Source organism: Miscanthus floridulus, chromosome 8 (genome assembly GCF_019320115.1).
Source record: "Miscanthus floridulus cultivar M001 chromosome 8, ASM1932011v1, whole genome shotgun sequence".
Lineage (NCBI taxonomy): Eukaryota > Viridiplantae > Streptophyta > Magnoliopsida > Poales > Poaceae > Miscanthus > Miscanthus floridulus.
Window position 1 is genome coordinate 154225877 of NC_089587.1, and position 25508 is coordinate 154251384.

The following is a 25508-nucleotide window of genomic DNA, read 5'->3' on the forward strand; positions in this document are numbered from 1 at the left end:
TTTACAACTAGACTTCAACTTAAAATTTCTTCTGAAGTCACCCAGCAACGCTTAGGGAATTTTATTAGCTAATCAAGAAAATATAGGCAAGCAGCAACATGCAAACAAGCTGTCTTGTTATGGTGATAACAAGAGAGAATGCCATTTTTATATGTTTTCTTTGTATTCTCTAACAATTTTTGTATATCTTATATGTCTTTGTTCTTTATCTTTGGCTAGCGAAAAATCCAGAATATATTTAGATATTCAATTAAAGAGACCATTGAAAAATGTTTTTTTTACCAAAATCTCTATTTCTGTAAACAAGAAAAGATATAAAAGGAAGTATGGTTGCCTGCACCACCCCTCAGCCAGGCTCTCTCCATGCGAGAACAAAAGCTTATTTGGTTGGCGTATCCGTCGCCGGGCACTGTGCGTGCACGGAGACCCCGCGGTCAGGCTTCACATGAACGCAGAAATCGGTAGGCAAAACGAATGGGATACGGACGGATATATTTCTGTCCGGTTCAGATTTGAATATGGACAGTATTAATTATGTCGAATAGGATATAATTGGATATCAACATCGTAAATATATAATTTAAATATTTAAATATGAATACAATATCAGATATTAAATATTCAGACTCAAATACTAACAAATCTAAACTTTACTAAACGAATTCGGTCTCAAATACAACAGTCGAAAATATGAGTACCGTTTCCGGCCCTCGAAACCGGCCGTTTCCGCAGGCCAGGCGCGCGCGGTGCTCATCTCCGTGTCCGACACCTCCTCTAGTCATCTTCTTGGATGGTGTGCACCTCTGGGAGATGCCCTTAAAACACTGTTCTGATTTGTTTCGAAAAAGAAAAACAGTACTTATATCAGTCCAGTAGCACGGCCAAAGCATTGTGGGCGGGGAGACAAACATGCTTACACAGAGGGGTGCAGTCCAAAATGCTCGCTAATCCTGCCACGTCAAGATTCAAGAAACCACTGACAGGCAGGCCTAGCTAAAAAGCGGCCGCGACCAGTGAACCCGCACCCGCAGCGATGCCATTTCTTCGCCTTCCCCGCTCGGCCGCTTCCTCTTTCTCTCTTCCTCCGCCACTCCCACGCCATGCACCGCGCCACCACCATTATTCTCGGACGAGCATTTCCCCAAAACACCGACCGTTTCTCACCGGCCTCATACCCAAATCGCAAAATTTTCGACCAAAAGAATCGCATAATTTTCCCACAATTTCGTCGTCGTCTCCAGAACCCCATTTTTTTCGCCATTGTGTTTGATCCTTCCTCATTTCTCCAGTGACTCGCCAATTCCTCACATTTTTCTCAAACTTTATGAAGTAAGCTTTTGAGATGGGGGAGGAGGACACCGGCGAGATGTCCGATGCCTCGCCGCCCGCGCCGTGGGAGCACGGCGTCGACGAGCGGTTCGCCGACGAATCGCTCGGCTCCTTCGACGACGAGGCGTACACCGTCGAAGAGGAGGAGGTGTCGGACACGGAGATGAGCGCCGGTTCCCAGGCAGCCCCCTCGGATCCCTCCCCGCCGCTGCGGAGGCGCCTGGCACCGGTAGTGCCGTCGGACGTGCCCGAGGAGGTGGTGCGCGCCGTGGACGCGGTGATCATGGGCGGCGGGGTCGACCGCCTCCGTGAGATGGTCTCCGAGGAGAATGGCGAGGTCTCGCATTTCATCGTGGACGTGCTGATGGTCACCATGGGCGGCGTGGATGGACTCGACGAGGGCGCTGGCGACGGCATCGGCGCGGCCACCGGATTGCCACCCAGCATCATGTCCAGTTCGCGAGCTGCAGCGATAGCGGCCGAGCTGGTGCCATACCTCCCCTTCGGCGTCGAGCCGTCGCCGCGCACCCGCATGACCCGTGGCCTCCTTGCCACTCTCAGTGCCTGCACCCGCAACCGAACCATGTGCGCGGCTTCGGGCCTCCTCGCAGTCCTCCTGGACGTCGCAGAGAAGCTGTTCGTCGGAATGGGTCAGTGCAGCAAGTGGGACGGGACGCCGCTTGTGCAGTGCATTCAGGTGTTGGGTGGGCACTCTGTCAGTGTCAGGGACTTGCATTCTTGGCTCCTTTTGATCAAGAAGGCGCTCGGCACGCGGTGGGCCACGCCGCTGACTATAGCGTTGGAAAACGCCGTGGCTAGCAGTGAGGCTAAAGGTCCAGCGGTGACCTTCGAGTTTGACGGGGAGAGCTCCGGCTTGCTCGCCCCGGAGGAGAACCGGTGGCCATTCTCGAATGGTTTTGGGTTTGCCACATGGATATACGTAGAGTCCTTCTCAGCCTCACTTGACACAGCTACGGCCGCTGCAGCATCTGCATCTGGGAAGTCATCACCTTCAGCAGCAGCGGCTGCTGCCTGCACGCTTGCAGGAGAAGGGACAAAGCACATGCCCAGGATTTTCAGTTTCCTTACTTCGGATAACCATGGTATTGAGGCCTATTTCAATGACCAGTTTCTAGTTGTGGAAAGTGGGGCTGGGAAGGGGAAGAAGGCTTCTCTCCATTTCACTTATGAATTCAAACCACGGTGCTGGTACTTTGTTGGTCTGGAGCACTCTAGCAAACAAGCTTTGCTTGGTAAGGCTGACAGTGAATTGCGGTTGTATGTGGATGGGGACCTTCATGAAAGCTGTCCATTTGAGCCCCCACACATCGTGAAACCACTGGCTTTTTGTTGCATTGGGACCAATCCATCACCAACTATCGCCGGCCTTCAGCGGCGGCGGCGGCAGTGTCCATTGTTTGCAGAGATGGGACCTATTTATATATTTACCGAGCCTATTGGGCCAGAGAGAATGAGTCGACTGGCTTCCAGGGGAGGAGATGCACTTCCCAGCTTCGGCAACGGCGCTGGTTTTCCTTGGAAAGCTACAAGTAACCACATTAGGGAAACTGCAGAGGATGGTTATACACTTGATATTGAGATCGGTGGAAGCTTACATCTTCTTTATCATCCCATCCTGCTCAATGGCCGGTTTTGTTCTGATGCTTCACCTTCTGGCTCAACAGGTCTGTGTTCAAGATGTTCCTTTTTTCTTTTCTTATGTTCACGTTGCTTTCATTGCCCATCCTGATAAATGATAGTTGAGACTCATGAACTCTTTGATTTTTGGGGAGCTTGATTATTACTTGGTCATCCTGATGCAATGTTTCTGAAATTCTGAGCTTACCATAATATTTTTCTTGGGCTATTACCTATCACACTGTAAATAAAATTCTCTTCCACAGTCCTGCATTAATCATGCCCATGTTAATTAAAAGAAAAGGTGTTTTAATAACATGGTGTTAGCCCTTATGACCAGGGTATTCTAATGGGTGCCAAAACATATGTTGTGCAATGATAACAAACAAGTGCTTGGGCTGGTTTAGAAGTATTACTGCTGATGGTACCTTACGTTGAATCTTAGGTACTCACCGAAGACCTGCAGAAGTTCTTGGCATGGTTCATATTTCTAATCGTGTGCGTCCGGCTGAATCTTTATGGGCATTGGCTTATGGGGGTCCAATGGCATTATTACCAGTGATTGTGAGCAATGTCGAGATGGATAACCTGGAACCTATACTTGGTGATTTGTCATCGTCTCTTGCTACTGCATCTCTTTCTGTTCCTATTTTCAGGATCATTTCTGTGGCTGTTCAACATCCTGGAAATAAAGAAGAGTTATACCGTACTCATGGACCAGAGCTTCTATCTCAAGTTTTACATTACGTATTGGACACACTATCCAAACTTGAAAGTGGGAAGAAAGAGATACTGAGTGATGAAGAGCTTGTTACTGCAATTGTATCTTTGTGTCAGTCTCAAAGAAATGATCATGGTCAAAAGGTGCAGCTCTTTAGCACTTTGCTGTTGGACCTGAAGATGTGGAGTTCATGCAACTATATTTTGCAGAAAAAGCTTCTCTCTTCACTTGCAGACATGGTTTTTGCAGAATCTACTTGCATGCGTGATGCAAATGCACTGCAAATGCTTCTTGATGGATGCAGAAGGTGTTACTGGGTAATTCATGAAGCAGATTCAATTGATACCTTCACACTTACTGGAAACGAGAGACCTTTAGGAAATGTGAATGCTCTGGTCGATGAGCTTTTGGTTGTTATTGAACTGTTGATAGGAGCAGCACCTTCTACATTGGCTTCTGATGATGTTCGTTGTTTGGTTGGATTTGTTGTTGACTGCCCACAACCTAACCAGGTAACTGCACTTGGAACTGGCAGTCTAGCACAATATTACTTGCCACATGTAAAGTAGAAATTACTCTTATCCGAGAAAAAGGCAGAAACTACTCTTGTGAAAGTTCTGCCAACACCTTTTCATGTTCATCTTGATATTTACGCATGGAAATACTTGGTTCTCCCACACCCAAGTTTTGGATCTTCATAGTTTCATAACACATTTCATGTCTCAGACATTTGGAGTACGTCACACCCAGATGTGCTGTCTTAGTAAATAGTATAAAGTTCTAAGGAGGAATTTGTGGTGCCTTAATTGAACCTTTGCCTGATTTTGATCTACAATATGCCCTTCAGATGCAAAAATAATTTGTTTCTAAAGCCTTTTGATATTTATGGTTTGACAATATACAATGTGTTATCATTTAGTTTTTGAGATGTGCGCTGAGCCCATGCTCTTAATCACATTGTATACATTCTTTAAGTATAAGTTAAGATATGGTTCTTATGATTTTAGTAATGTTCTACATTGGCAGGTTGCTAGGGTATTGCTTCTCATCTACAGATTGATTGTGCACCCGAACACTTCTAGAGCCAACACGTTTGCTCAGTCCTTCATTTCTCGTGGAGTAGTAGAAGCATTACTTGTTCTTTTGCAGAGGGAAGCTAAATCTGGTGATAACAATATTGTCCATAGCTGTAATGTGTCACATGATTCTGCTTCGTGGAATGAATCTTCTAAGCTTACCAATAAGGATTCAAAATTTAAAAATGCTAGTGGTGAAACAAACTGCCAGGATCATCAGATTCAATCAGTGCAGCATCATGAACCCACCTCTCATGAAACTGGAGTTGGACTTGAATCTACTAGCAAATGGTGCCTATTAAAGGGTCAGTTTCTAAAGAATTTGGGTGGCATGGATGTCCCAAATATCTCTGACAATGTGCAAAATATTGATAATGGTGATGGAGTTCTTGTTGGGATAGTCCATGTTTTGGGTGCTTTAGTTGCTTCAGGCCACCTGACTTCTACCTCGCCTACTGTAAGACCGAAGTTACCAAGTGGTTTTCTGACTACCTCTAATGGAGAAGGAAATACAATGTTTGAAGACAGAGTGTCTCTACTGCTCTTTGCATTGCAGAAAGCTTTCCAAGCAGCCCCAAGGAGGCTTATGACCAGAAATGTCTACAGGGCATTAATTTCTTCAGTGGTATGGGTGTTTTTCAGGTGCATTATGTAGTTATGTGTAAAGGATATGTACGAGCACTGTAGTAGTGGGTCTGTATGATTGCCTTTTTTCCTTATCTTGGAAGTACTTGAATAAGTAAAACATCCTAGAACCTTTTTTTGAAAAAGCATGACTTCCATATAAAAGTTATTCGAGTTTAATTAACTCCGATTCACACTATGAATTTTAAGTGCAACTGCTTTTCCTCCGGACTTCCTAAATTTATGTTTGTGTTCTTGAATGCAGATCAATGTTTCTTCATCAAAAGATAACCTAAAAAATTTGCATGATTCTGGATACCATTTTAAACACACTCCACTTTTGGTAGTCCTACTTCGTTCTCTTCCATATGCATCAAGGTCATTCCAAGCTTGTGTTATTCAGGTATATTTATTGATTTGTTAAGACTGTATTCTGTCTTAATATTTTTTCTCCATGTTTTTTTTGTGAATTTGATGTTTATTGACGTTAATAACTTGACTTTATTACATGTAATATGCTTGTAAAGCTTTGTTTCTTTATTGCATTATAAACCAGATATCTTTATTTGGGTCACACTGCACTAGACTAAGATCAATATCACAGCTACTCCGAACACATATGCCCCTTGATGGGTGTTATGCACAAAGTGCAACAGAAAAATCACGCATATGTTATTTCGCCTTCTGTTAATTAAAACTTGATGGTACCTTTTTTACATCAATATGTTTTTGTGGCATCCCTTATTCCTCCTCCTGTTTGATCACTCATGGTGCCCTTCTACCTTATTTCAGGATCTTCTATATTTGGTTTGCAGTCACGCCAAGAACAGAAGTACAATGACTTCCATCAGCGAGTGGCCAGAATGGATATTGGAAGTTTTGATTTCTAATCATGAGGTAATATTTTTCTTTGATGAAAAATCAAAGTTTTTTTTGTTGTTGTTGTAATAGTCATACTTTAAGAGCTCACAGTTGTACTCTCTACTTTCTCCATTTTTGTCTGTTCACTTCTGTAGATTCTGATGTATAAACTGGTGTGCAGATGAGGGACAACAAGGATTCAGATGCTATAAGCATATGTGAGGTTGAAGACCTAGTACACAATTTTCTACTTGTTGTGTTGCAGCATTCAATGCGAAAAAAAGATGGGTGGAAGGTGAGATATTTTGATATCTTGTTTCTACTCAGAAGTAACATATTTTATAGATCAAAACTTCCTTTTTTGCGGTAGTCTTCTGCTTGGGATTGCTCATTCATTCGCCAGACTCTTATTTGAGATGGATACTTTGTTGTAGCCTTATACCCTTTGTAATGTGGCAATATTTCAGGATGTAGAGGCAACAATACATTGTGCAGAATGGCTTTCAATGGTTGGAGGAACTAGCACCGGTGACCAAAGAATTAGGTAAACAATAAGATGCTTACCAAGTTTTCCAGTTAATTATGTAGTTTCTGCATCCTGCGCTTTTTCTTTAATCTTCTAGGCATGTAGTTTTTGTGGTTCATCGGTTATCACATTCTTTTTGTTCCCCCAAGAGTACACATGTACCTTTCCCTGAGATCAAATTCAAGCTGATATCTTTTTTATTGATTTTCATATTCCTATTCTGTTAAGAAATATGTAATGCTAATACCACCTTAGTGATATCTTGTGCTATTTTGTTCTTTTTAAGGCGCGAAGAATCATTACCAATTTTCAAAAGGAGATTACTGGGTAGTCTGCTTAATTTTTCTGCCCAGGAGCTTCAAGTTCAGGTGTTACTTCTTTTGCGAATGTTATTGAATATTCATACGTGCAATTGAAATTTATTATATTTTATATGTAGTGTTCCACCAAGGAATTTGTGTGCGTTGTGGTGATATATTTTGCTGTTGCTGGATCCTACCTTTTTGACTCTTCTTTTCTTTTTCATCTAATGAATCTGTATAGAGTTATTGTTCCTGTTTTGGTAGGATCCTGTTAAAATTGGGAAATAATAAAGCATAGTCCAAGCCTCCTAGGCTTTATCTTGTTGGTGTATCTCATCCAGTTTGCTGCGCACATATGTGAAACAAGCTAACTCTTGAAGTTAGTACAAGAGGTTACACATTAGTTGAGCCTTGTAAGCCCTTGCAACCTTGTAGGCTGGTCCTTTTTTGTTATAAAATGGAAGGATCACTGCTTATGCAATTAAGATAAAAAGGTTAATTGTACCGGCTAGGATCAAGCAGCAGTTGCAGATGACACAACCTCTTAGACATTCTAAATCATCCTTCACTGGAGTAAGCTTTTGTTCATGATGGAGCCTGGGATTACTAAATTAGGCTGGACATAAGCATGGGCTTGTTACTAAATTGATATCATAAGACTTGCCTGAATTTTTTCAGTTAACATGGACACTCGATTGAACATAGTAACAGCTGTATTGGTAACTCCTTTCAGCGCATGATTGTGTGTCAGCGCAGTAGTAATATATTGTTGTGGCATTTCCATCATCAACAATATTACTAGAGATTCCGCTAAAAAAAGCGATATTACTATAGATCATGTTTGTTAGATACTCTTAATGCAGTGGCCTTGTTATGGTAGGCAACGTCTACACAAGGAAGAAGAGGGCTAGTGGCTGAGCTGGGGACCAGGCCAAGGGCGGGCCAAGGCACCGAGCCAGGCCAGGGCGCGGTCACCAGCCAGGTCAGTTGCTAGATCCTAAAGTTTAGGAGATTTTCTGGCTTTGAGTCATTTGGTTGTTATCCCTTTGTATTAGTTGAAAGTTGTTAGGATTGGAGTATAAGTAGTGAACTATTGTGCTTAATAAAGTTTAGCCTGAGAATTGAGATTACCTCTCTCGCTCTTTGGCATTGCCCTGTTCGCGTTACTGTTTATCGTCCGACAATCCAGGCGCCGAACACGGCGCCGCCGATCCGTCGCTGGGACTCCAGGCCTTAGCTTCCCCTTTCGCACCCCTACGCCCTGAGGTCCCGAGGCTGTAACAACCTGGTATCATCGACCATGTCTTCCTCGGCCCCCGTCGCTCCCACCGCCGCCGCTTCCTCCGCGCCCCTCGCCGCCGCCACCACCGCCACGCCCGCCTCCACTGCACTAGTGCCTACTGCGCCGCCAGCAGGGCATCATCCGCCCTAGCACATCCCCCTTCTCGGCACCGGTTCTGCTGGTCAAAAAACAGGATGCCACCTGGAGGTTTTGTGTCGACTATCGGGCGCTCAACACAGCCACAGTCAAGGATAAGTTTCCCATTCCGGTTGTGGAAGAACTACTGGACGAGCTGCACGGTGCCCGCTTCTTCACGAAGCTGGACCTTCGGTCCGGGTACCATCAGGTCCGTGTCCACCCTGAAGATGTGGCCAAGACGGCGTTCCGCACTCACCATGGCCATTTTGAGTTTTTGGTCATGCTGTTCGGCTTGTCCAACGCGCCCTCGACGTTCCATGCACTGATGAATTTCATCCTCAAGCCTTTCTTGCGCCGCTGCGTCCTCGTCTTCTTCGACGACATTCTCATCTACAGCGCCTCCTGGACCGAACACTTGCAGCACCTCCGTACAGTCCTCGACGTCCTGCGAGACCACCAGTTGCACCTCAAGCGCTCCAAGTGCGCCTTCGCCGCCTCTTCAGTCCAGTACCTGGGCCACGTGATTTCTGCAGACGGTGTGGCCATGGACGAGGCCAAGGTGGAGGCAGTCCAGACCTGGCCACAGCCACGATCAGTGCGTGGCCTGCGCGGCTTCCTAGGCTTAGCAGGCTATTACCGGCGCTTTATACAAGACTTGGGCACCATTGCGGCCCCGCTCACCCAGCTTCTCAAGAAAGACGCATTCCAGTGGTCCGAGGCGGCTACCGCGGCGTTTGCCGCCCTGAAGAGCGCCCTGTCTGCTGCCCCTGTCCTACACCTGCCAGATTTCAGCAAGGACTTTGTGGTGGACTGTGATGCTTCAGGCTCAGGGTTCGGTGCTGTATTACATCAAGGCGCCGGACCGCTGGCCTTTTTCAGCAAGCCGTTCGCCGCGCGTCACCTCAAAGTGGCCGCCTACGAGCGCGAGCTCATCGGACTCGTGCAAGCTGTGCGTCACTGGCGCCCATATCTGTGGGGGCGCGCATTCGTAGTGCGCACCGATCACTACGCATTGAAATACATGCTGGATCAGTGGCTGTCAACGATCCCACAACATCAGTGGATCAGCAAGCTTTTTGGCTTTGATTTCAGGGTCGAATATCATCCCGGCCGGCTCAACACCGTGCCAGACGCTCTGTCACGACGCGACGGCGACGAGCCTCTCCTGGCGCCACTCCTGGAGGCCATTTCGTTACCGGCTTTCAGCCTCTACGACGAGCTGCGCCAGGAGCTCACCATCGACGATGCGCTACGCGCCCGGCGTGACGCCGTCACTGCAGGTGACCACGGGGACACCTGGAGCGTCCGTGACGGCCTCATCATCTACAAAGGCCGTGTCTTTGTCCCCAGCACCTCGGCTGTCCTTCCCGACGTCCTGCAGCTCGCCCACACGGCTGGCCACGAGGGCGTCCAGAAAACGCTCCAACGTCTCCGCGCCAACTTCACCCTCGATCATGACCGCCGCACCATCAGCGACTTCGTCCGCTCCTGTGCCACTTGTCAGCGGAACAAAACGTCGGCGCTGCACCCAGCCGGCCTTCTCCAGCCATTGCCGGTACCGCCCCGCGTCTGGGCGGACATTGCGATGGACTTCGTGGAGGCACTGCCCAAGGTACACGGCAAGAGCGTCATTCTAACCGTGGTTGACAGGTTCTCGAAGTACGCCCATTTCATTCCGCTCGGCCACCCCTACACGGCATCATCGGTCGCACGCGCATTCTTCCACGACATTGTGCGCCTGCACGGGTTCCCCGAGTCCATTGTCAGCGACCGGGATCCGGTGTTCACCGGTCACGTTTGGCGTGATCTCTTCAGGCGGGCACGCGTCCAGTTACGGATGAGCACCGCCTTCCACCCGTAGACAGACGGTCAGTCCGAGGCCGTGAACAAAACCATCGCCATGTACCTTCGCTGCATCACCGGGGATCGGCCTCGGGACTGGCTCGACTGGCTCGACTGGCTTCCGTGGGCAGAGTACTGCTACAACACGGCGTTCCACTCGGCACTCTGCACAACGCCGTTCACGGTGGTCTATGGCCGGTCCCCTCCAGCGCTGCTGCCCTATGAGCCGGGATCCGCGCGCACGGACACCGTCGACGCCCTCCTGTCCAGCCGCGACGAATTCCTTCAGGAGGTACGCGCTCTCTTGCTCCAGGCACAGGAGTACGCCCGTCGTCACTACGACGCTCACCATCGGCCACTGGAGTTCACCGTGGGTGACTGGGTGTGGCTTCGGATGCTGCATCGCCATACCCAGTCACTTGTTCCTGGTAGCCGCAGCAAGCTTGGACCCAAGTACGCTGGGCCCTATCGAGTGTTGGAGCGCATCGGCGCGGTGGCATATCGGCTCCAGTTGCCGGAGGCTGCCCGTGTACATGATGTGTTCCATGTAGGCGTCCTGAAGCCGTTCTGTGGAGATCCTCCGGCGTCTACACCACCTCTGCCACCTCTTCAACACGGTCGTCTTTTGTAGCAACCAGAACGGGTCTTGCGCTCCAGCCTCCGGCGTGGTGTTTGGCACATTCTGGTCCAGTGGGCGAACATGCCGGCCTCCGAAGCTACTTGGGAATTAGTGGACGCGTTCCGCGCCGCGCACCCCTCCTTCCAGCTCGAGGACGAGCTATTTCCCGAGGGGGGGGAGAGATGTTATGGTAGGCAACGTCTACACAAGGAAGAAGAGGGCTAGTGGCTGAGCTGGGGACCAGGCCAAGGGCGGGCCAAGGCACCGAGCTAGGCCAGGGCGCGGTCACCAGCCAGGTCAGTTGCTAGATCCTAAAGTTTAGGAGATTTTCTGGCTTTGAGTCATTTGGTTGTTATCCCTTTGTATTAGCTGAAAGTTGTTAGGATTGGAGTATAAGTAGTGAACTATTGTGCTTAATAAAGTTTAGCCAGAGAATTGAGATTACCTCTCTCTTGCTCTTTGGCATTGCCCTGTTCGCGTTACTGTTCATCGTCCGACAATCCAGGCGCCGAACACGGCGCCGCCGATCCGTCGCCGGGACTCCAGGCCTCAGCTTCCCCCTTCGCACCCCTACGCCCTGAGGTCCCGAGGCTGTAACAGGCCTACACTCTTCTTGATGTCTCACGGTTCAGTACTATGACATAACAAATGGTGTATCATAAGTTAATTAAAATTATGAAATTAATAACTCAGTTCATCAATGATGTTTTTTTACTATTTGTCTTTACAGCAAACTGAAGGGATTGCTGCTGCTGCAGCTGGTGTTGCAGTGGAGGGTTTAGTGCCTAAAGAAACAAAAGTACATGCAGAGAAAGCTGCCAATGTCTCAGTAATTTTGGCTGAGAATGCAATTGTTCTGCTGATGCTTGTGGAAGATCATTTGAGGTCACGCAGTCAACAATTTTTCATGACCTGTTTTGTTGATAGTGCTGCCTCACCTGCTTCAATGGCTTCATCAGCTGTCAGTAGGTCAAATTCATTGAGTAGAACTGGCAGTGAGCATTTGGAAGCTGGGGGCTCAAGACAGTCTTTGTCCAGTGATGCTGGTGGTCTTCCAGTTGATGTATGTATATCTAGAATGGCCTTCCAATGTTTCAGCATGTTAAATCATTACATGCCAAACTTATTTCTATTTTCTGAGTATTGGTGAATTTGCAAGATGAGATGGTGTCATTCTAAATATTTTTAGTTTGTAAGAAGCACTATGGTTTTGGTTAGGGAATATATAATAGATGATTGAAGTCCAACTTCAAGGACCAACTTATCATGAAGCAATAAACAATACTATTTGTTTAACCTTGTAATCAGTAAGGCCCTTAGCCATTACGGGAACCAAACATGAACTTCTGAAGAGGCTGCATTATAATGAAAACCCTGTTTGCAGCTTGTAGGTTCTTGATTAATATGAATGTCTGTAGCTAGTAGCTTATCTTATGATATGTTTATGGTAGTATACTGTTCTTAGTATCATTGATTTTTTTGTTGTCTATATTTTTTTCTGTGTTGCCCATTGGCTGCTCTGTTTCACTGAGTTTTGGAACTCAACAAGCATAAATGTAATCCAAAAGAATACTGTGTTTACTGCAGCAATGACTTTAATTAATAGATGGTAGCCATTCGCTCACTTTTGGTTACTCTTCGTATTCTCTTTTTTTTGAAATAATCTTCGTATTCTCTTTTGAAGGTTATCTTACTATATTGCTATTGTCTTTGTCAAAAAATATCCAGGTTCTTGCTTCTACGGTAGATACAAATGGGCAACTTTCTGCTGAAGTGATGGAACGTGTAACAGCAGCAGCAGCAGCTGAGCCTTATGGATCGGTCAGGCATGCATTTGTATCTTATGGGAGCTGTATTTCGGATCTTTCAGAAGGGTGGAAGTACAGAACCCGATTGTGGTATGGTGTATGCATCCCTCCCAAATCTAATGTGTTTGGTGGTGGGGGGAGTGGTTGGGTGTCATGGAAGTCCGTTCTTGAGAAGGACTCCGATGGAAACTGGATTGAACTTCCATTAGTAAAGAAATCAGTTGCGATGCTGCAGGCACTTCTATTAGATTCTGGACTTGGTGGTTGCCTTGATAGTGGAGTTGGATTTGGGCCTGGCATGGGTGTTATGGGTGCCTTTAATCAGTTGTTAGATAGTGATCAGCCATTTTTTTGCATGCTCCGGTTGATCCTTGTTTCAATGAGGGAGGATGACAGTGGGGAAGATGACATTTTCATGAGGAACATTAGCATGAAGAATGTGATTTCAGAAGGATTAGGCTGTCAAACTGGAAGCATGCTGGGACTTGATGGTAACTCCAGTGCGTCTATGAGAAAACGTCCAGCTGCACTTTTGTGGAGGTACAATCTATTCGCTATCTTGTAGCCACAATAATCAATGTACATGAAAAGAGATATGATGTAGAGGTCGTAATTTGCTGCTGTTCATTCAAATTATCGAAGTCCCTACTTCACAGGGTACTCTTATGAAAAAACAAAACAATAAAGAGAGTTTAGTAACACCTCATAAAAATTGGAAAACAGAGTCCAGTGTGAAGCTGACAAGTGGTCCATGGGGACCTGTCTCCAATGCCATTTTCTATGTTGCATGATGTTTACGAATATTTAGGAAAAACGAGTTTTGGCAGTGGCGGAGCCTGGGCCAGGGCTAGTGGGCTACACTGGCTGCAGCGCTGGTCCAAGGCCAAAAACTCAATCGAATCCACTAAAAATTGTGCAAAAGTCAAAGGTTAAAAAGGACTTGATCAGTTGAACATGTATCAATGCTGGATCAGCCCGGGGCCTAATCTATTCCTGGCCTCGCTCCTGAGCTTCGGTGCTAGTGCTGATACTTCTGTATACATCACAACCCACTCATTCTCAGTGTTTAGTCATATTCTGGAGTTACCTTTTATTAAATATTTTTTCTTTTTTTCTGTAGCCATATATATATTCACTTATGTTTGGAGTTCTTGCTCTTTTAACAGAGTGCTCGGCCCTATTCTTAATATGCCAGTTTCTGAATCTAAGAGACAACGAGTTCTGGTTGCTTCTTCTATTCTTTATTCAGAGGTAAGTTTATTTATCATTGTCGTAGAATAATAGATCTCCATCTGATGAGATATCAGTTTCCAGTGCTCTCATTCCATCTTGAATAATTTATTGAAGTCAGCACATGATGTCACATTTTTTTCTAATCATAATTATTTTCTTAAAGTGCCATGAATCATACTCCCTCCGTCCCGGAATGATAATCATATTTTATACAGGGAAAATTCAAATTTTACAAACTTTGACCAATTATTCAAATTATATACAAGTTTAGGCCATGAAACTTGTATCAATGGATTTCTATTCAAAGTGCCTCTGAGATGATATTGGTTCTTTAGCAAGTGTCAACATATAGTAAGACAAATTAATGGTCAAAATTTATGTTGTTTGACTTTTCTCTAATCAAAATACGTTTATCACTCCGGGATTGAGGGAGTATGTTATTAAGCTACTTTTCTGTTTTGGACGAATCAATAAAAGTGTTTTAATGCTTCAATGTGACCTGCATAAAAGCTGTTTGTTCATCTTTTTCTGTTAACCTTAGAATTATTTTCGTCTTGTATGAAACATAGAATATAAGGAACATCACTATCACTCGTAATCTCTCTTGTATTTTTTTATTCTTGTTTGTTCTCTTTTGAATGAATCAAATTGTCCTGATACACAGCATGTACCATGGACTGTGTTTCTAAACTCTAAAAACATATGTTGTATATCTGAAATTGATGTTTAATGCTACTCCTCTGTCACTATAGCTTCCTTTGATTTTAAGGAAGAATGTTTGTCTATGCTTATTCAGCGCCTCTATGATCTATGATAATCATATCGTGCACTGTAGGATATCAAAACATAGCTTGCATTTTAGAATGTCTAAGTAAGGTTCTCTGTGTTAGGCCTTTTAAACTCATGGAATTCTATTCTGCTACTATCTGTTTGTTGATATTGGTTGTTTATAGCAGTAGTCGAACAAGTTTTCTTTAGCCCACATTGCTCATGAAATTTATGTATCATAACAGTTATGGCATGCTGTAAGCAGTGATAGAAAACCAGTGAGGAAAAAGTATGTTGGATTGATCATGCCACCATTTGTAGCTGTCCTGAAAAGATATCGTTCTGTTTTGGCTGGTATACACGAGCTTACATCTCCAGATGTGCAAAATCCACTAGTTGTTGATGATTGGGCTTCGGCAGCAGACACTTCACCTGTTGAGGTAAAAGTTAATACTTTATATTTCATGCAAGGGTGACTAACTTAGGGTGCCTGGTGCTTGTGCTCATATTGTATCAGTGACTGTTGGTACTAGTGCATATTAGAAGTTCTAGCAAGTTATTTCGGAGAATCGTTATTTTTGGATCATATAATTTTCTGAAAACAACTAATTTTGCAAAGGAAACTCTGAGCTTTCTGAAAAAGCTAATTTTGCAAAGGAAACTCTGAATCTGGTCAACTTGTTTATCTTGTATTTTCATGTTCTTGAAACTGTGTGTTTTACAGGACTTATTACTTATCAGTTCTCACAGTATTGCTATCTGTATTTTATTTCTGAAATATTTCACGGGATGCTTGCCTAAGTCTTCATAAACATTTAAGTGGTGATACTATTACATGCTACTTTTAATAAAAACATTGGTTTTTATGTAAAGTTTGTTTTTCTATTGGATAAAGATCTCACCACTGTTTTTCTTCAAAAGCCCATCTGTTCATGGTGATATTTTTGTTTCATGTTTTTTGATCTCAGGTTGGTGTTGCAATGATATCACCTGCCTGGGCTGCTGCTTTTGCCTCTCCACCAGTTGCAATGGCATTGGCCATGATTGCTGCTGGTGCCTCTGGGACAGAAACAATAGCACCACCAACCAATAAATTGCGCAGGCGTGACACCTCATTGCTTGAGCGTAGAGCAGCTAAATTGCACACTTTCTCAAGTTTTCAGATGCCTATAGATACTACACCAAGCTTGCCTACATCAGCACCAAAGGACAAAGCAGCGGCAAAAGCTGCAGCCTTGGCTGCTGCTCGTGACCTTGAGCGTACTTCGAAGATTGGTTCAAGAAGGGGTCTTAGTGCTGTAGCGATGGCTACTTCAGGACAGAGGAGGTCTGCTGGTGATATTGAGAGAGCCCAAAGGTGGAACATATCTGAAGCTATGGGTGCTGCGTGGATGGAGTGTCTGCAGTCTGCTGACTCAAAGTCTGTTTCAGGAAGAGATTTTTCTGCCCTTTCATACAAATATGTTGCACTTCTTGTTTCCAGTTTCGCGTTAGCACGTAATTTGCAGCGAGTTGAGGTACGTTGTTATGGAATGGAACGCATCCACTCTTGATATTTAGAAATTGCTATGCATCATTGAGGCAACTTTTGGGCATGCAGATGGAGAGGCGAACACAAGTCGAAATATTAAACCGCAGTTGCATGTCTATTGGACTTCGGGCATGGCGACATCTTCTTCATTGCTTGATAGAGACAAGTAGACTCTACGGACCTTTTGGAGAACTCCTCTGTAGCCCTGATAGTGTATGGTCACAGTTCTGTGTTTCCTTTACACTTCCCTGTTATACTACATTATTATGAAAAACAATTCTCCTTGCTGACCGCTTTATGATGATGTTGAACCAATTTTTTTTCATTCAGGAAAAAATTGCATCATAGAGCTAAATGACATGCATGAATTCTGTTTTCTTATCTCTGACTTTTGTGCCTTTCCTTTTTTTTCTGTCACACAGATTTTCTGGAAGTTAGACTTAACGGAAAGTTCGTTAAGAATGAGAAGATTTATGAAAAGGAACTACAATTGGTTGAATCACTTGGGTGCTTCTGTTAATTATGGGGAGCAGAAGTTTCTTTGTGATGGTGCAGATGCATGCCACTCAGAAGATGGAGACTCTTTACTTAGTGTTCTTCGAATAAGTTCTTTGATTACAGTAGATGAAGGACATGAACAACAGAGAGAAAGTGAGAATATCTGCAGCAGTGTGGATGATCAACTGACAGATTCATCAACACCTGATCAGGTTTTTACAGGATCAATAGATTCAAGAAGTTCTGACTTTTCTGGTGTTCGCAACTTGGTTCGATCCACAGTAGTTACACCTGGTTACAAGACTAATAATGAGCGAATTATTATTGAACTTCCTTCAACGATGATTCGGCCATTGAAGGTTGTACGAGGAACCTTCCAAGTAAGTGTGTTCTAATGTACGTGCTTTCACTGTATAGTTTACATGTATGTCAGTACTAAAACAAACTTCTGGTTGGTGTCATTACTACTCATCATTAATGATAATGACATCTAAATCTAATTAAAACTGAAGTTTAAATAAACACGAGCATATGACAACCAATCTCTTATGCATATATACAATTATTTTTATTTACCTTGACAGCATGATAATCAAATCTCACTAATGAGCTTAGCTACTATCACAAGTCTTTCTCTTGTGCTCTCTGTCCTACTAATCCATTTCATCTCCTAATTCAATATGCTAATGGATATCTTAAACCCTAGTTTGTAATCTTTTTCTCAGGTCACATCAAAGAGGATTAACTTCATAGTTGATGAGCATATGAGTGACAGTTACATGGATGATATTGTATCCACTAGTGGCCAATATGATCAGCAAGATAGAGATCGGAGCTGGTTCCTATCTTCACTTCATCAGATTTATAGTAGAAGGTAAATGGTTCTTTTTACCGTCTGGTACATATTGGAACTTGTTAGGTTATGATTTTCTAAGGAAAAGATTTAGTTAATGGAAATGTTTTTAGTTTTTAAATCATCTGTTACCTGCTCATATATTTCTACATTATAGAGTTAAGTAGTTAACACTAACTGCTTAGCTCTCTTTGTGCCACACTGATTTAAATGAATTACTGCAGATATCTACTACGTCAAAGCGCTTTGGAATTATTTATGGTAGACAGGTCAAACTTTTTATTTGATTTCGAGGTACATCCTTTATGAGACTCTAATCCAACTTGTTTGAACCTCATGCATGTTATAGGTGAATAACCTTTTTGGAATTGTATCTGAACTTTATCTAGGATATAGGATCACGTACACATGCTTATCGGGCCATTGTTCACACCAAACCTCCTTATTTGAACGACATTTTCCTTGCTACCCAAGTAAGTGCTCAGTGGAGTTCTGAAACCAGGAGGTTTCTTGTCCTTTCAGAGCCACTAATCTGATATGTTCTTTTTAGAGACCTGAGCAAATCTTCAAGCAGACACAGTTGATGGAGCGCTGGGCTAAATGGGAGGTACATGAACACAATAATTTCATTTCTGCAGCAGCACATCCCTTTGTGTTAGATATCAAGATCTGAGTATATTTTGCTTGTGCAGATTAGCAATTTTGAATATTTGATGGAACTGAACACTCTCGCTGGCCGCACTTACAACGACATTACTCAGGCATCTTTTTTTTACTACATGATTCTCAGTCCAAAATGTAATAATTTTTGCTACTATTCTTTATGTTCAATACCTTTTTCTGCAGTATCCTGTTTTTCCATGGGTAATAGCAGATTACAAGTCCAAAACCTTGGATTTGGAAAGTCCGTCCACATACCGAGATCTTTCAAAGGTAAATCTTGTACCCCTTTCCTTGATAGTCTGGGTTCTCCATGTAATAATAGCATGTCCTGTGTTTCCATTTGCTTCACTGGTATACTTGATAATTTCCTATGCAGCCAATTGGTGCACTAAATCCTGCACGGTTGAAGAAATTCCAAGACCATTACTCTAGTCTCAAGGATCCAATCATCCCAAAATTTCACTACGGTTCACATTATTCCAATCCTGACACGGTACATCTTTCTTATATGTCTATGCTTTCGTGTTTGATTGTGGTTTGTTTGTGCCTTTTGTTCGGAGTTGGGACTAAGATATTGTTAAGCCTTTCACTGCTCTTCAGTAACAAACCATTCTTTAGTTGATTGGCATATCTTGTGTATATGATTCTTTTGAAGTATTGCTTCATTGTAAAGATATTGAAAATTAGTATTATAACTATTGCAGGTATTGTATTATCTTGCCAGGATAGAACCTTTTAGTATCCTCTATGCTCAGCTGCAAGGTGCCAAGTTTGATCATGATGATTGTGCATTCTCTGATATCGCTGGAACATGGAACAGTGTTCTTGAGGGCATGAATGATGTAAAAGAGCTAGTAAGTTTTGGTGAAACATGTGCTTCTTGGATGTATTTTCCACTGGTTACTGTGCATTCTGCATTGTTTGGTTCAGAAGTCTATTTGGAATCTTCTACAGGAATCTGATTATGTGGGTATCTTTCTAGGTTCCAGAGATGTTTTACCTTCCTGAGGTATTTACTAATGTAAACTCAAGTGGAAGACTAGGTGAGTCTCATTTCAGTCTGTATAGATACAGATAAGGCAGTGAAACTGAAACCCTTAATGTTTTGAGTATTATTGCAGGCTCTGTAGCACTGCCTCCTTGGGCTGAAAATGCTGTTGATTTTATACATATGCATCGGAAAGCTCTCGAGAGTGATCATGTCTCCACACGTTTGCATGAATGGATCGATCTAATATTTGGGTATGTTAGTTATTTATTTTTCTCGAACACGCAGGAAAGCTGCGTATCATTGTATTAATAGAAGAAAAGAGAGTCAAACATAGACCCGAATCCCACCCCCCCCCCCCCCCCCCCCCCCCCACACACACACACACACACACCACTACATGGACACTGGATTACCGGTTAAGAAAGACAAAAAGACGACCCCATCCTTTAGCCAATTTATCCTACATGCAATTTGGGGATATAATTCTTCTTTTTTCCTATATCTTGCATGTTGGTGAAATAGCCTCGTGTTGGCATCCCCATCCTTTAGCCAATTTATCCTGGACCTGAGTCTTGATATTGTTCTCAGCAGGGATGCTAGCGCCAGTGAATGCTTCTTGAGATTATTACGTAGCCATAATTCATTAGGTTGAAGAAGCCTGCTTTCTTGAGCAATATCAAGTTGGTGGACGATTTCTTTTGCCAGAAGCAATTGGGACTTGAAGTGTCCAAACTTCTTCTGACTCCAGCTCTGTAACTCTCTGGCAGTTGCCTTAAGTTTCAAAGCAAGAGTATCAAGTGGACAGTTCCTAGGCTGTACAGTGTCCCAAGCATCCTTCACCACATCTAGAAAGCCATATAGAGAGGGCCAGAAAGTTTCGAAATGAAAGCTTTTCTTGCAGTCAATGATATCCTGCAGCCCAAGGATAAGGGGACAGTGGTCTGAATCATTAGAAGCAGCACACTGTAGGAGACAACCTGGAAACTGCTCTTCCCAATCCAGTATACAGAACATTCTGTCCAACCGAACAAGTGTAGGGGAAGCATTAGTGAAGGAGCTGGTCCATGTATATTTACGACCATGTAGAGGAATTTTAGAGACCCCCATATCATTTATCCATCTTCTAAACCTATGAGTTATTATGTTTCCACATGTAATTACATTTGCCTTCTACTCACTCATTTATCTAAATTTTAATTTTTGCAATATCATTCATATCCACTGCCAGCCTGCCTTCTTTAAATCACTAATTCAATCATCGTGCCTGATGCTTTTTTACTAGGATTGGTCTAGATAATTTTACCATGTTTAAGGATAGTTTCCAAATACCACTTAAGCTGCTTTAATGTCTGTCCTTTTACTTTCTATTATGATAAATAGATCCTTGGAATATGATTTCTATGTTTAGACTGTTCGCTTTATAAGAACTAACAGGAAGAACATATTCATTGACTGTCCTTTAAGAGGCTTGTGTTGATGTCATCTTTCTCCGCATCTATATGATACACCACTTTGTCATTGAATACTTGTTCAGATATAAACAAAGAGGTAAAGAAGCAGTGGTAGCCAACAATATCTTCCCACACGTTACATATGATGGGATGGTGGACATTGATAAAATCACCGATCCAGTAAGTATTATGCATTTTTGCCTTTTCAGATTTGGTGAAACTATACAAAATTTTCATCTTTTTTGAAAATGCTGAAGGTGCAACGGCGAGGTGTACAAAATCAAATATGTTATTTTGGACAGACACCATCTCAACTGCTGACAGTTCCACACATAAGAAGAAGGCCGTTAACAGAAATATTACAATTGCAGGTAAAAAATTTCAAGTATCATTTCCATGTTTCGCAAGAAAAGAAGTCCATTATTTGGTAGACATACTTGTGCATATACTATTACTATACCAGATAGATATGAAAAAATGGATCGTTTAGACTCATATTTGCTGATTTATTATTATTCCCTCCATTTCAAATTATAGTTCACCTTAGATTTGTCCTAAGTCAAACTTCTCTGACTTTGACCAATTTTTAGAAAATGTATTGGCATCTACAAATTCAAATAACTACTGTATCATGATATATTTCATGCAAATTTTAATGTAACTAATTTGCTAATGTATATATTTTGATGCATTTTCCTATAGACTTGGTCAAAGTTAGAGAAGTTTGACTTTAGGACAAAGCCAAAGTGAATTGTAATTTGGAACAGAGGTAGTAATTTCTTATTCAAGGGACAGAATAGCACATTCAGAGTTCACTTTCATAGTATGTTACATCCATCTCCATTTTTGCCTCCAGGGCATATGATAAGTTGACAGAATTTATTAGATGTTCTTTAGAATTCTAATTAAATGTGACTACTCCTAGTCCTTCATGCAATCTCAATACTAATGATGGTTGAATGACAAGTATGACCGCTTAGCTCACAGGCACCATTGTATTTTTGCATTAAACAGCAACCAATTACTTTTTAGCACCATGGTATTTCATGGTGAACTTACTGCCTCTCCGTTTTTTTTCTTCTGTGTAGACAATATTCCGGAACCCAAGTGAAGTTAGACCTTATGTGCTTCCAAGTCCAGAGCACTGCAATGTTCCTGCTAGCACGATGCTTGTATCCAATGATTGTCTTGTAGTCATAGATTCTAATGTTCCTACAGCACATGTGGCATTGCACCATTGGCAGCCAAATACTCCAGATGGCCTAGGGGCGCCTTTCCTCTTTCATCACGGAAAAAATGCCATAAATTCTAGTGGTGGTGCAATATTTCGCATATTTAAAGGATCTTCAGGTTCTGCAGAAGACTATCAGTTTCCACGAGCTGTAGCATTTGCTTGCATTCTGCAGTACAAAATTCATCAGCTGTTGCTGTTACATGTGACAAAGAAGTTATAACTGGTAATTATTTCATTGCACGTCAACTTTTTCCTCAATGCTACTTGCTGAAAAACTGGCTTTCGTCATTCTCTTTGGTACATATTTTACTCTTTTTTTTGTTTCCTATGGAACCCTCATAATTCTCTCAAGTTGAAACCTAATGTTATGGTTTCGAACAATTAGTTTTCTAATTGGTTCCTAAATAGGATGCTACATGATTTTGTCTTATTATATTGTTTTAGCTGTCTGTCATACAATTTTAAGAACTATTGTGGTAAGCTGTTCCTGGTATCCTTATTTTCTTTTACTATAGGCAGGCATGCAGATAACTCTGTAAAGATGATCTCTCCGGATGGAGCAAGGACTATCGAAACTGCATTGGGCATCTTGCTCCTGTGACCTGCCTCGCACTGTCTGCAGACAGTAATTATCTTGTTACAGGGTCTCGTGACACAACAGTTATACTTTGGAGGATACGTCAGGTGGGTTCTGCACATAAGAAAATGCTCCAGAACCTCCACCATCTACACCGACAGCACCTACTAGTCCTCTAGCCACTGGTAGTAGCAGTAGCAGTGATAATAGTCCAAGCAAAACTCTAGAAACCCTACAGGAGGGCGACAATTGAAGGTCCTATGCATGTACTAAGAGGACATCTTGGAGAAGTAACCTGCTGTTCTGTTAGTTCTGATTTGGGGCTTGTTGGTTCATCTTCGAGTGTGTCTGGTGTCCTATTACATTCCTTGCGGACAGGTCGGCTAATAAAGAAGCTCGATGTGCCAGAAGCCCATTTCATATGCTTGTCTTCTCAAGGAATTGTATTGATTGGAATGAATCTGAGAAAGATTGTCCACCTTCACTGTTAACGGAATCCCTATTGCTACCGCGGCTGTGTCACCTTTATCTGCACGAGTCAGTTGCATTGAGATTTCTACAGATGGACAGTTTGCTGCAATGGGAACTTGTTCAGCTAGCACTGACAATCATGACTGCAGTAATGCTCTAGAAGATGATTATGATCTTGACAAGCCCAATAGTGATGAGGATGTACAAGAATCAAATGAGACCAGGCTATCTGTTGACCCTCCCTCTATCTGCTTCCTTGATCTATACAAACTTGAGGTGAACACTGAGCACAACTTTTTGGCTTTTGCTATGTATTGTTACCTCTGATTTTACCAATGCAAAATTCTAAGCAGTTAGGTATATACTGCCAGGTAATCCATACGCTGAAGCTGGAAGAAGGGCAGGGACGTCACGGCACTCGCTCTAGACCAAGAAAAACACCACCCTACTGGTTTCGACAGCTGATAAGCAGCTAATAGTCTACACGGGTCCGGCTCCAAGTACCCCAAGTGCACTATAGGTTATTCACTAGCTCCGTGGTACCTGGTTGGAAAATGTAATGGAGATCAGCGCTAGCTACCTTCACGGCCCAACTGACAGGTTTGGCACTGGCACTCGGAATGAGCATAACATGTTATAATCTCTAACGTACCTTATCTGATTAGTCTCCTTGATGTTGCAGTGAGCTCGAAGAAGACAGCTCAGATGATGCACGTAGGCGACGGGCTTCTCTTGCCGTGAGCATGGCGCTGCTGTACGTAGAGTCTCCAATGGATTCTGCTGTAATACGGACTGGAACCTGAAATGGGAAACATGTAGAAGAAAGGAGAAGAGCTGCAACGTTATCCCCTGCTTTGCGTTGTGCTGCTGGTACAGAAGGAACTTAGCTCTCCAGTACAGGGACCTCGTTGACATCCTCCATGTAGTCGTAGTGAAACCTGCCACGCGGCGAACAGGATACGACCCATGACACCCGTCTGTGTAGCGGCCAAAAGATTTGTTAGAAGCAGCAACCCGAATGTAATTATTGCTAGTGCCTCTTACAAGTCGCGTTAGCTTGTTGTTAGCTGTGTGCAACAGGAGCCGGCACGCAAAGATTTGTTAGCTTGTTGCACTGCATCTGCATCTGTGTACGTACAGAGTTTCGTCCAAGAAATTGATTCGCTTTCCTTTGCACACAACTTAGACACGCAATCCATTGTTCAAATGTATATTAGCCATGTGGTCATCATCCAGAAAGGGCGCCGATGACGTGCGCATGATTACCCCTCGTCACATACATCAATGATCGTTTGTAAAGTGTCAGTATATTCCAAGAACCAGATGAAAGACCTGTGGCCGTGACTTCTGAAAAGGAGCAATTGCTCCCCGAAACCAAAAGGGCAAAAGGTGAGGCAGATTTTTACCATTTATTGACACTTAATTAGTTCCCGATATCAATATGGAACTAGATCGCTCATGTAGGGTCTAGCTCTAGCTGACTTTTAAGTCAGGCGACGCTTGCACACGAACTAGTGTCTCCAGCAATGAGCGCAATATGTAAGACACGTCGCTGGGGGAGATTCTTCGTGAGCGCGATACGCAAGACACGTCAACGAGGTCTCTTGAAACCTGAAACCCAACACGTCCGGGAGGGAACCTGTAGTGGCGTGCTAGGCTAGCCGGCCTAACCATTCTAGAGCTTCGTCATCATTGATCCACCAGAAACGACGAAGAACAAGAAGTATAGATGAGAAAAGAGGGTAACTGATAGATAGTAGATTGGTTTTTTATCAATTGTGTGTGTTGAGCACCTTAATCAGTCGTGCTCCTTATATTTATATAAGTAGATGGTGGTTTTATATCCTATAAGGTGTCAAAAATCCTTGCAAAATACGGTAAAAATGCAATTTAGATATGAAATTGGCCTGTCAAAACTGGCCTGGGTTCCAAAACTCCTCTGTCTAGTTTCTACGGGTTTGGGAAAAAATCTTTAAAAAATCATAATTAATTCATTCGGACTTCATATGAGACGATCTATATATGTTTTTCGATCGTCTTGACGAGACAAATACTATGGTGAATCCATTCTTCCATTTGGGAAAGTTGGAAAAGGCCTGGTCAGAATGGTTTCAGTTAGGTCGGTCCCCGAAAAACTATTTTATTTATTCGAAATCTAAATGAGATGATGCAAGTATGTTTAGAAACATGATAACGGAGTCTGTTGTACACTTTGGATAATTTTGGCCGTTAACACCACGACTGAGAGAGAGTACTGTGTAGTGAAGGGTATTTGTGAATCTTTTCACAGTCAACGAGATCTACCCATGAGCCTCAGCCCGTGTTTTAGTGAAATTTGTCACTTACGTACAAGTTCACAAAAGAAGCCAACGCGTGTGTGGTGCCGTGTCTGGCACAGCCAATTATCATGAGCTGCTAGAACAAACCGGTTGCCTCTAGAAAGGGAAGGGCAAGCAAAACGCTGGGAGGCAC

The 25508-nt window shown here is 43.3% G+C and overlaps 1 protein-coding gene across 1 annotated transcript; it reads left to right on the forward strand.

Moving 5' to 3' along the window:
• The first annotated feature begins 1092 nt into the window (after positions 1 to 1092).
• LOC136477404 (BEACH domain-containing protein C2-like) lies at positions 1093 to 20534 on the forward strand. Its single transcript, XM_066475555.1, has 27 exons — positions 1093 to 3014; positions 3413 to 4200; positions 4715 to 5389; positions 5654 to 5791; positions 6181 to 6285; positions 6431 to 6544; positions 6717 to 6793; positions 7062 to 7143; positions 7958 to 8059; positions 11689 to 12021; positions 12687 to 13306; positions 13933 to 14017; positions 15013 to 15207; positions 15736 to 16284; positions 16368 to 16511; positions 16721 to 17176; positions 17522 to 17670; positions 17874 to 17943; positions 18039 to 18122; positions 18200 to 18256; positions 18342 to 18410; positions 18496 to 18582; positions 18689 to 18805; positions 19017 to 19166; positions 19295 to 19355; positions 19434 to 19554; positions 19892 to 20534. Exons 1-27 carry the CDS (start codon positions 1343 to 1345, stop codon positions 19953 to 19955), a joined length of 7164 nt encoding a protein of 2387 aa, XP_066331652.1. The 5' UTR covers positions 1093 to 1342; the 3' UTR covers positions 19956 to 20534.
• Positions 20535 to 25508: the final 4974 nt, after the last annotated feature.

Coding starts and splice junctions, on each gene's coding strand:
- LOC136477404 (XM_066475555.1), top strand. CDS start 1,343: ATGGGGGAGGAGGACACCGGCGAGATGTCCGATGCCTCGCCGCCCGCG. Junction 18,257..18,341: donor AGCGCTGGGCTAAATGGGAG/GTACATGAACAC, acceptor TTGCTTGTGCAG/ATTAGCAATTTTGAATATTT. Junction 18,411..18,495: donor CTTACAACGACATTACTCAG/GCATCTTTTTTT, acceptor CTTTTTCTGCAG/TATCCTGTTTTTCCATGGGT.